We start from the raw sequence: 12,500 nt of genomic DNA on the forward strand, positions 1-12,500 counted from the left end.
TTGCAGGCTCTCCCAATGAAAACAAGCCAGGCCTGTTTCAAGTGTCAGGGTTCAAGCCACAACACCCAACTCTGCAGAGCAAAGGTGACCAAACACAAACTGGGTATCTAACCTGCCACTCATGATACACTTCCCGTGCCTGGCTGGTTCCCGGGGCCTCCCCGGTTCACGGGAGAGCGCGTCACGAAAGGCCTGCATGCCCCACGAAAGGTCCTCAAACTCATTTCTCACAAGTCTGACTTCGAGCGGAGCTCTCACTATTTCAAGCAATACCTGTCAATGTACTTGATATTCTAGACATTGCGGTGTCTCTCCCTGTCTGTCTGGGTGTCATTCTCCCCAAGTTGTATCGCCCCCTGGGAGGAGCACAGCCCCACCCCCCATCCCCCAGTCCTGTACCAGCTGCTCAGTGGTCGAGCCTGTGTGCCGCTCCGCTGTGTAAGGCTGTGTGCACTGGAGCCTCAGCGCCCTGTCGCCACGCTGCCTGGCCTGCTGCCTGAGGGTCTCCCTGACAGGGGGTCTGGAGGGACTGTCCACTACCAGCCCACCAGGGAGATACCTGTGACAGAGGATTGAAGGGAACCGCGTGTGCCGTGTGTGTATATGTGTGTCCCGTGTGCATGTATCCTGCAAGGATGAGAGACAGGGAATTTATGTATATGTATGTATATAGATGTACAGTATGTGCAATGTGTATTCACGTAGGCGTGATCTGCTATCACACCATGACCCACTGTGGCCCAGTCAGAAAGTACGTCTCTTACTTATTTCCCCTGAGCATTTGGAAAGGCAAAGGCCTACACACACTAAAAGCCTGTGGTTACATTTGTACACAGGATTTTACAGTGTACCTGATCCAGAGTATACAATATTGTGGATTGAAGTGCTGTACGTGGCTTTGTGGGCTGGAAAACGAGGCCCAGGCGTAGTGGGATCAGCTTGTATATGGATGGTTTATAACGGCATTGATCTGTGTAATTCAGACAGAAACCCCATCACTGCTCTGCCCCCATAGGATTCATCCTCCCCCTGACTAATCTTCAAAAGAGCAGTCTTCGAATTAACCAGCATGATGAAAAGCGTTAATGGTGGCAAGAGAACACCATGCCCAATATCAACAAGGCACAGGGGGCAAGGAGTTCAACTCAGCAGCTGAATGAGAGTCAGATATTGGGATTATGAGAAACAAGCTCCCAAACTGACACTGTTGTCTCATACATAAAACTCTCATGTGCATATGATGACATAACAGGGCTTCTTGGCAGCAATATTGCAACATTCATCTGGGAAAGGGAAGGAATTCGACCCCTCGCACAGTCCAAAGAAATGTTGCCGTCCTTATTCTTTAGACGATAGTTTAATGTTGTTTTCCCAAAGCCTTTGCAAGTTTTCCTGTGGGGGGTGGGGGTTGGAGACACAGGAGAGTGGTGGTTCCCCACCATTAGAATTACAAGGAGGAGTTATCTGGCTCACCACAGGGATCGGGGGATAAGTCAACATAACTCTACAAGCACAGTGCTCAACATGGGCAGGGCCCAGATGTTAGAGGAATACAAATGCACAATGCAAACACATAGACTGCTATGTGAACTTTCAATGAATTCAAGGGCTGACAAAGGTTGACAAAGGCTGATACACTTTAGATGAGAGCTTATCATCCTTTTAATTTCAAGGATCCCCAGTTTGATATGAATTAGGCCACGTACGGACTCATATTTGATACAAAGTTCATCTCTGTGGACCCCAATGTACACAGAGAAATCCTGTGTTCATTTAACTCATTTGCTTCCTAAATATCAATCATTTAGCTGGGGACCCCCTGGAATCCACTCAAGGACCCCTGGGCGTCCCCGGACTCAATGTTGAGAACCAGAGCTGTAGATAACAAACTGTGACATATAGGCATGATACATGATAGTGGCTGAAACCTGCATTCGGATACAAATTTAACAAATGATACCTGAATGGTTTATTGTCAAATGGTCCAGACAGTGTAAATCTGTAAAGACCCATAAAGATGGTTGCAGTTTTACTGCACCAGTGGGAAGACAGTGATGCGTGATGTGATGTCACTCACTGTGAACTAAGAGTGTGTGTGTGTGTGTGTGTGTGTGTGTGTGCGTGTGCGTGTGCGTGTGCGTGTGCGTGTGCGTGTGCGTGTGCGTGCGTGTGCGCGCGTGCGTGTGTGTGTGTGTGTGTGTGTGTGTGCGTACATCCGTACGTGCGTGTGCTCGCATCCGTGTAACAATAAGTGTACTGTATTGTTGTTACACTGTACAATTTATTTAATGGGAACAACATACTTGGCCTTATGGATATAGAATTAACATAACCATAATCACTATTGAAATGAGGGCTTTAGTGAATAAACAGATAAATTATCTTACTAGAGATTGATTGAGATTCAAAAATAGCTCTCTATCGCTACGATGACAAGATAAAAACAGACCTATGATACTTGTGCATAACTAGAAGCAAGACTATACAGATCAATATTGCCCACAACCTAAGATTAAGAGCAATGGATTCCTCTTAGAACCGAGTATCTGAAGTCAGGCCATCGCCTGAGAGCACTAATCATTGTTCAAACAGTAGGGTTTACCATCAACCCCACCACTAAAATTAGCCTTGTAGGTCATACTGTATAAACACTGGTAAAATCGCTGGTGTATTCAAGACACACACACACACACACACACAGATTTTGCGCACGTGTGTGTGTGTGTGTGTGTGTGTGTGTGTGTGTGTGTGTGTGTGTGTGTGTGTGTGTGTGTGTGCGTGCGTGCGTGCGTGCGTGCGTGTGCTGTCCTATATATACAGTATATACATATATGTATATGTATACCTGAATCATCAAAAAGGAAAGCTTATGTATGTATGTTTGTGAGACTTGACTTGAATGTGTGTGTGTGTGTGTGTGTGTGTGTGGGGGGGGGGGGGGGGTAGCCATATTGATGACATTGGAAAATTCTCATTGATTATTCCTCTTTTCTCTGAGCACCGGCTTGTTAAGAAAGACCCCTCTTAGAAACACGATCAATTAGTGAGATAGTGCTTGCCATTGATCTGTACCCCCCCTTCCTTCCCTGTAAGGTTCCTGCAGCCTCACCACGGATCCCTCCCACCTCTCCTTATGACCAACTATTGATCTCAGCTTTCTAGCCAAATATAAAAGCACTGAGAACTGGCTCCAACGCACCACATCTGCCCTTCCTACAGAAACTAATACTAATACTGACATCTGCCTGTCTCCATTGTAAAGTCACTTGTAAATACAGAGGCCAGCTTAGGCCAGGACTCATATAGTTTCTTATAGGTCGGAGGTCAGCGTGGTAATAATACCACCATTAACAGACCTATCAGTGTGGATATTGAGGAAAACTCTTCAGGATAGACTAGAGCTCGTCTTTCCAGTACTAAGACAGAGTATCAGAAATAACAAAATCACACCTGTGTGAAGTGAGGGGCGCTCTTATCATCGACACATATGACATAAATTCTCCATTCATTGTCAATGGCATTTAATGTTTATGTTAGGACAAAGATCTACACTATAGCTGATTATAGGAGGGGCTAGCACCCGTCAAATAATCACACTTGTGTGAAGTGAGGGGCACCCTTATCATCATACATCACATTCCGTGCTCAGCCATCATCACAAAAGTCATTCCGGCCAATAACTTTTGGCATCTTCACTTTTCTGCCCTCACTTTTATCTTCAATATGTACTTTGCTCAGCCAATCAAAACATCGCTGGGGTGATCAGCCAAGTCAATGTCCTATGCCCGGAAAGCTGGGCATAGGACCACTCAAAAATATCAGCATCACTTTAAAAATCACACCTGTGTTAAGTGAGGGGCGCTCTTATCATTGTACATCATCATTTCATTGTCAATGTGTAGAACAGAACTTGCCAATTTGCTCGTCTACATATGACGTAAATTCTCCATTCATTGTGAATGGGAATTTAATGTTTAAAATTGACACTATAGTTGAATATAGGAGAGGCTTGCACCCCTCAAATATTACACTTGTGTGAAGTGAGGGGAGCCCACATTATTTATATCAGCCACATGACGTGTTATGTCATACTTTAGTGCCCTAAATAAACATTAAAGTCCATAGACTGACTTGGCTGGCAAACGATTTATGTCATAAGTGCTCTAAACAAACATTGTAATATCCTTAAAGTCCATAGACAGCATTGGAGGGGCTAGTGCCCCTCAAAAAGGTTACCCGATTTGCCAGGCAGTCACATATGTTATTAATAGAACAGGTACAAGTGATGACCTATATTGTAAGTGTTCATTTTGTGCCATTTGCACACTCTTTGGAGTTAAATTAACACCAAGGATTTTTACTGTATAATATTATCTAACAAAACTGCCATAATGTATTGAAATACTCTTCCACGAGCAGGAAACACTTGTAAGGATAGCTAGTGAGGATTTATGATGACAAGCACAACAGAGCAAATAAATCAATGAATCAATCTATCGCTCAATCAACCAACCAATCAGTGAGCTAGCCAGTCCATTCATCAAAGATAAGTGATGTCCTCCAAAGAAGGAAGTCCGACCAGAAAAAAGAAGGAAAAAAAAAGAGCAACTGCAAAACAAGACAACAACACTGGAGCCAATGGGATGTTAGGCAGGGTGAACCCAACCCACAGCAACACATGGGCAACTTAAAAAGTCATCTCTCTGTCAACGATCGCCCTTGCTTCCCTTCAATCCCCCCACCCCTTCCCAACGGATCAGCTGTGATCTCCTCTCTCCCCTTTCACTCAAATCAGGATTAGGGAGAAGGGGGGAGCGTAGCAGAAGGAGAAGGAGGGGTGGGGGGGGGGGGGGGGGAGTATAGGGGGGGGGGGGTGAAAACCGAAACAATATGGAAAGGAGATTAGAAAAGAGGGGGTTTGGGCCGTTTGGGGAATTGCAAACTCCCATGTGCTTGGGTAGGTGTCCTAATGACACTGCCTAATTATTGCAAAATTAGACAGGCTAAGAGAGAGGGAGGGGGGAGAGGGGAGGGAGGGCATTGGAGGAGAGGTTGGCAACATGAAGGAGAGGGGATAGAGAGGAGGAAGAAGGAAATAGGGGGTAAGAAAAGTAATGCTTAATTTATGTCATCGTACAGCGGTGTCGTGCACCGGAAATAGCAGATCCACAATCTCGAAAGGTTGACACGTTGTGATCTTGTAAATAGCCAATCCCTTTTGGCATGCGACACATAGTACAATGAAGTATAAATCCCACCTGTATAACCTGTATAGGTGAACTAAAAATACAGCTTAGGGAAGAGAATGAGAGAGAAAATGAAGAGAGGGAGGAAGAAAAGGAATAGAAAGTGATGTCTGGGAAGTAGGAGCGGGTGGGCCCCAATGCACTGCATGTTAATTGGAGAACAGGTGTTGGGGCTGGGAGCAGGAGGCTGATTACTGCAGCCACAGAAACAGACTGTCTCCTCCAGACACGCACGCACGCACGCATACGCATGCGCATGCGCATGCACGCACACACACACACACACACACACACACACACACACACACACACACACACACACACACACACACACACACACACACACACACATGAATAATTTAGGATCCAAGTACTGACTGGGGGAAAAGGTCAGTTCAGGGGTCACAGAGACACATAGACAATCTCACATATACTATACATAAATAAACATAGGTGGAACCCCCACATACACAGGCATGAAACATGCATGAAAGTATACAGAAATTCAAAGATGTTCAATCCTTGCAACATTTTTGCTCCGGGAAATACACTGTGTATACATGCACGGAAACAACAAGTAAAATGCACATTGGTGGCACGAAAGGACACAGCGCAACAAAATTCCTCTCGGCTTATCACAAATTAGCTGGCTGCTAAAAAGGCTCGCTCCCTAAGGGAGGACTCCATGGGCCCTGGCAGGAGGGAGAAGCCTCCACTGGGGAGGGATATGCCCAGCGTGATTAGTGAGTACAGTAGGTCAATGATTCCATTTAGATCAATCCTTCCAGCCACAACATCAGCCCGCATCAGCCAGTCACACAAGGATAAATAGATCTCCCCCTGTCCTGTCCTCAGTAGCCTCGGTGCACCAGTACTCATGAAGTTATGTCAAGGATGTTATAGAAGTAGACGCAGGGTGATGGTCGGTGGGGATGGGGGGGGGGTTTGATGGACATTGGGAAAGTAATGTGCTAAATGAGAAAAGCAGCTGTTCCAAAGGCATTCTGGGAAAATCCAAAAGACAACAGTCCCCGATTTTTCCGTTATATGAAAACTATCTTCGGCAGAGATCCTCTGAGACACACTGTCAACAGCCAGCCAGCTTGAACCGAACAGAACGAGAACGGAAGAGAGAGAGAAAGAGAAATAGAGGGAGGGAGAGACAAAAAGAGAGAACGAGAATCATAGAGACAAGAAATACTGAAAAGAGAATGGATTCCATTTGAAAACGAGAGTTTTCTGGACAGACACCTGGAACAAGGGAAGGTGGAGGGGGGAGAGGGGAGGGAGAGAGGTGAAGCAGGAAAGAGGAAACGAGGAAGAGTGAGGGAAAAGTAAAAAGTGATGAACAGATGACATCATAGAAAAAGTATTTTACACAAGGTCTGTGTGAACATTCATCACGCGGTTAATGCCGGACAGACCACTGTGAGATCTCCAAATCCCAGGGACGTGGAGGCCCTCACACACGCCGATTACGGCCACGGTCACCCTCTCTAAAAGCCTGATAACTGACTGTCAGGAGGAACATTTACTACACATGTGAGCCCTCACACAGTATGCCAGACCCTCCACATGCTCCTATACTCTCAGAATATCTATGTTTTTTGTTTTTTTTAAGATGGTCGATAAGTGACCGAAATTGAAAGATGGCAAACAGAGAGAGATGGCAGAGATAACAATGTAACGGTGTAACTGAAACCAGACTTGTACTGAATTGTAGCACTGATGCATTGATACTCTGTTGTAGGAATGTTGACTGATGAGGACCCTATGCATTAATGTTTACGTGAAACAGACATAGGCACAAACAGAGATGCATGCATGAGCACGCACGCACACACACGCACGCACGCACGCACGCACGCACGCACACACACACACACACACACACACACACACACACACACACACACACACACACACACACACACACACACACACACACACACACAGAAGAAGTTCTGGGTCTCTACCTTCACACTAAACCATAATCTCTCTCTCTCTCTGCGCTCTCTCACTCACTCACTCACTCACTCACTCACTCACTCACTCACTCACTCACCCCTTCTCTCACCCTTATAGTATGTTTACGGAAATAAGGAAATGTGTGGAAGCCCATGTATGCAGGCTGTGTGTTGTTTTTATGAAGGTGTTTATAGGTGAGTGGGTACAGGCATTGTATTTTTGTGCTTACCTGTCAATGATGACCGGGTCAGAGGGCGTCTCATTGCGGTTTCCACAACTTTTCTTCTCACAACAGCGGCTATGATCGTGCAATTAAACAGAGAGAAAACAAGACAAGTCAGTGAATTAACCAAAATAAAGAAACACCAATCATTTGTCTAGCCCATGTCGCACACACGCACACACTCACACACACACACACACACACACACACACACACACACACACACACACACACACACACACACACACACACACACACACACACACACACACACACACACACACACACACACACACACACACGCACACACGCACACACACACACACACACACACAGGCCCAGACTGCTTTTCTGCCGTCGGCGGAGATCCAGGAGCCACACAAAGGAGGCAGGAGAGGGGAGGGGAGGAATAGACAAAAGAATAAAAGAAAGAGGGAGAAAAGGTACAACAACACACCCTACAAACAGTGAGAGACCATTCACAAGTGAAAAGCCAGCCAGGCAATCTGTCACATTGATTTCAGAATCAAACTCAACCCCCACTCTGCCCCACTGCGTACACGCGCTCTCTCACACACACACACACACACACACACACACACACACACACACACACACACACACACACACACACACACACACACACACACACACACACACACACACACACACCGTCTCTCAACATCCTACAATTCGTCAGCAGTCCTGTCCGAGGATCCTGCTGGCCAACCAGCCGCCCCCCCCCACCCCCTCCCAAGTCCCCTGCATAACAAAAGTGCCCCCACCCCTAACCATCTGCCACCCCTACACCTCGCCTCACCCCTCTCGTGTCCCAGCTTGGCCCTGCCCTGCCCCCCTACGCCCCCCTGTCAGACGGCCTCACTCCCCAGCTGTGACGCTTGCCCTCTGCCTTCTCGGCTCTGTTATTAGCCAGCTGTGAGTCACATTCGGGCATCTGCTGGCCACACAATGGCAAAGCCTACTCGGTCTTAGCCCCTCTTCCCAGGCACCAGCCCCCTGTCCTTTCCCCTGCTGGCGTCAAAAAGCTTGGGTCACTGCCCCACTTCCAGTCCACTCTCTCTGTCCACCCACGCTTTTAGCCACTTTCAACCTGGTGTCTCTACTTTTGGGCATGTCTATAGGTGAGCAAGTATAGTATATATATATATATATATATATATATATATATACCATATACGTATATTATACGTATATACTATACTTGCTCATATATATGTGTATGTATATACAGTGGCATATTTGGAAACATGACGAGTAAACCAAATTATGGACTGAATCAGTTAACAAGCTACTTATTTCTTTCTTCCAAACGCACGAATAAAAGGCTGTATAAAGATTGGAGTTGTACCACTGCTTTTATCACAAGCAAAATCTCGAGAAAGCTCCTCCACACGGTTAAGCATGGACTGCTGGGGGTGCTTGTAGGGGAGAGGAAGTGCAGTGCTCCCCTAATGTGTGTCTGATACTGACAGTCACAGGAGGTCTGACACCAAAGCTCCAGGCCTGAGTGGAGCTCCAGGAAGAAACAGGAGCTGGCCAGGGACATGTTGTGTTACAGCAGAAAGCAGCAGGGCTCTACCACTGTAGCAACCACGATGATAGGCAGGCGAGACGTACAGTCCAAACCCACTTTGTTGTTTAGAACAGTAGGACTCGGAGCATTGCCCAAAAACCACATGTCAGACGCATTGAGAAAAGCCAGAGTGATGGAGAGTAATGGATACTTGGATTGTGTGTGTGTGTGTGTGTGTGTGTGTGTGTGTGTGTGTGTGTGTGTGTGTGTGTGTGTGTGTGTGGGAGAGAGAGAGAGAGAGAGAGAGAGAGAGAGAGTGAGTGTGTGTGTGTGTGTGTGTGTGTGTGTGTGTGTGTGTGTGTGTGTGTGTGTGTGTGTGTGTGTGTGTGTGTGTGTGTGTGTGTGTGTGTGTGTGTGTGTGTGTGTGTGTGTGTGTGTGTGTGTGTGTGTGTGTGTGTGTGTGTGTGTGTGCATGCGTGCATGTGTGTAAAGGTGACTCACCTGCACATGACCTCATGTGTGAGCAGAACTCTGCACATTTCTGGATTCTTGTTCTGTCCCTCATACGCTATGGGCTGAGAAAGGAGGAGAAATTAGAAATGGGAGCGATTAAATTACATGTACAATCAATCAAATTCTGGTTAAGTACATATACATGTAGTTCAGATGCCCTCATGAAGACTAACATAGGAACTAACCTGTTTAGTGACAGAGTCAATAAGTCGTGCATAAAGATCCTGTTCCGTGCGAACCCCTGCACAAAGACATAGGAATGAAATCATATGGTTAGTGCCAGGTTGTTATGATGATCAAAAGGTCCAACTTCAATTATACATGGAAAATATGTTAGTAAGCTGAACAAAACATAATATTATCAAAACATAATACTTTAATAACCTACCAGAAATGGAATAAACATTAAAGAATGACCAAACTATCTATAATGAGCCCGATCTCACCCAAACGCGCTGAAATATCAAGGATTGGCAATTCCGTACATACACGCCTAGAAAACAGAAAGATCCATACAATATTGCACCACTACAGTTTTGACTGCTACGGAGGCGTGGCTTTCACTAGTATTGTATGTACGGAATTGCCAATCCGTGCTGTTTCACCGTGTTTGGGTGAGTTCGGGTTTGACATTATTTACGATTGGGTTACTACCGAACTGCACAACGTTCGACACAGCACGTTCTCGTGGCTCAAGTTCGGTAGAGACGGCGCCTCTCCGTCACAGTTCATAGGGAGGATTTCAGTGTAATATGTACGGATTTGGGGGGTTTCTAGGCGTGTATGTACGGAAATGCCAATCCATGCTATTTCTCGGTGTTTGGGTGAGACCGGATTGCTATAATAAGACTACAATGAGACATGACCAGCAATGAATTATTGTGCATCTATCTATTTATAATTTGTTTCTTTCATATAGGCTACAATAAAGCACAATAATAAGAATAACAATCACAATAACAATCACAGTAAAGTCCCAAAAAAAAGATGGGAAAAGGAAGGAGGATGATTTCTCACAAAAGCACTGGACCCTGTCAACCCAAACACTGGGGGATAAAACTGGTATGCAGTTCAGATTTTGATTTTTAAGTGTTTCTGGGGGAATATAAAGTCATTTGATGTCTGAATGATTATTATTAGTCATGCTCTGGCTCAAAGCCAAAATGTAGAATCTACAGTAATTCTCATAAAACTGTCAAACTGTCCTTTCACTGTGGCTGTCTTCCTGTGCTTAACTCCACAGACCCTGTCTGCCAGGGGACTACAGTTACACCCCAGCAATGTCACTTGTTCAGCACATAATCTGAAGGGAAACATTCGGTAGTGACACCTGTACTATGAAATGAGTCAAACTCAGAGGCTTTATTTCTCCTGTGTTTAACAATTTCCTCATCCTGGGCTGAAATTCACACATGCAGAGAGGCATATTACGAATCGCTTCCTAAAGTACAAGATGCTTTTATTAGTACTTTTTATGGTGTAGAAAGCAGTGTTTTTTTTTAAATGTGTTCCTCTCATCAAAGTCTCGATCAAGATGCCTTTGATATGGCTTGAGGGAAAGGGGGTGAGATGAGCGGGTACAGAAGAAATGCTGTGCTGTTCACACGTATGTACATTTGTGTGTGTGCGCGTGCGGGTGGGTGTGTGTGTGTGTGTGTGTGTGTGTGTGTGTGTGTGTGTGTGTGTGTGTGTGTGTGTGTGTGTGTGTTTGTGTGTGTGTGTGCGTTCATTCTTTCGTGCATGTGTGAGTGCCTGCATGCGTGTTGAGGGGGTTTGAGGGGGTTGCTGTGGAACACGTCTTTTATCTTCTCTCCCATGGGTGCCACAGCGATGGCAGAGTAGGGGCAGCAGTGGCTCATGGGAACCAAACCTCTCTCTGTATTTCCTATGTGATGTTGAAACACCACGGGGGGGCACAAAATGTACCTAATTTCCCTACATAATATGTGCCCGGAAGTGGCTTCTTTCATATAGTGCAGATTCAATGATCAAATGATGAGTGAATGATACACTATAATTTACAAGCATCCTAGAGCGGTGTAAAAGAGCTAGGGTACCTGTCCCTGCGAGGTGAAAGGAGAGAGTGGTGCGTGCACATAAGTAAGAATGTTTTCCAATTGCCAGTGATACAAACATTAAACTCTAGAAAGTGCACAGATGCACATTCAACTTTTTTTTCCTTTTTTTTTCAAGGACCCGCAGTTCGATATGCATTAAGCCACAGGCCACCTCCGCGACTAAGATTATTTTTATTTTATCTCCGAGACCCCAATTTACACTGTCAAATCCTCAGTATTTATTTAACTCAGAGAGTGTACAAATGTATACAGATTTGTATACTCTCTGTGCAGACCTGTAATGGTCCATTTTGTTCCTAACTGTCAATCATTTGAGGACCCCAGAGGAGGTTACATATTGTGTGGTCCCCACACAATAAGATCCATTGGTATACAATCAACAAGTACGGTCTCCTCAAAGGCCTTTGATGGTTTGGTTGTGTGTCGTTTCTTACCATTGCTGTAGAGGAGCTGTAACTTGTAGTGAGTGCCGTTGTTGGTCTTTTCACCCGTCTGCTCCTTGTACGTGAACGACAAAGACAAGAGAGATGCGGAGCATGCAGTTAAGCACCTTTGGGGTCACAGTCACATACTGCTGGGTCTCCCAAGCACAGTTAAGCATGGTCAGAGTCCCATAATCCTTCGGCTTGCCCTCCCCTTGGAGCAGCGTAGAGAACAGAGGGCCGTAGGCTAGGTTCAAAGCCCATATGGGAACTAACATAGTGTTCATGAGCCACGTGCTTAACCTTGAATTGGTTGCTCTTTTTAGAGGTTTAACTATTGTGTATATTATGAAATCCTAAAGCTCTGTGATCAAATACGGTAGTCTTCTCTGCAGCCAAGACGTTTTAAACTATATCATCTATATGCATGTGTGAATGTTTGCGTGCACGTGCTCACCCGCACCTATCTGTGTGTGTACGTTGAATGTTTTTTTGCAAGTGGAAAGTACTGTACTG

General features: G+C 45.5%; 1 protein-coding gene across 3 annotated transcripts in view; it reads right to left on the minus strand.

Moving 5' to 3' along the window:
- Positions 1-12,500, minus strand: part of ebf2 (EBF transcription factor 2) — a gene marked incomplete at its 3' end in the record, with an annotated part of 33,694 nt that overhangs the window by 16,356 nt on the left and 4,838 nt on the right. For 2 of the 3 annotated variants that reach the window (XM_083784223.1, XM_083784222.1), the window contains exons 3-6: positions 11,997-12,060; positions 9,670-9,725; positions 9,473-9,546; positions 7,444-7,512 (exon numbers count right to left, since the gene is read on the minus strand). In XM_083784223.1, the coding sequence (XP_083640349.1) occupies positions 7,444-7,512; positions 9,473-9,546; positions 9,670-9,725; positions 11,997-12,060 (263 nt within the window). The remainder of the gene's footprint in view (positions 1-7,443; positions 7,513-9,472; positions 9,547-9,669; positions 9,726-11,996; positions 12,061-12,500) is intronic. The other variant, XM_083784224.1, reaches the window with a different exon arrangement.

Source organism: Protomyctophum parallelum, assembly GCF_964188405.1.
Source record: "Protomyctophum parallelum genome assembly, chromosome: 15".
Lineage (NCBI taxonomy): Eukaryota > Metazoa > Chordata > Actinopteri > Myctophiformes > Myctophidae > Protomyctophum > Protomyctophum parallelum.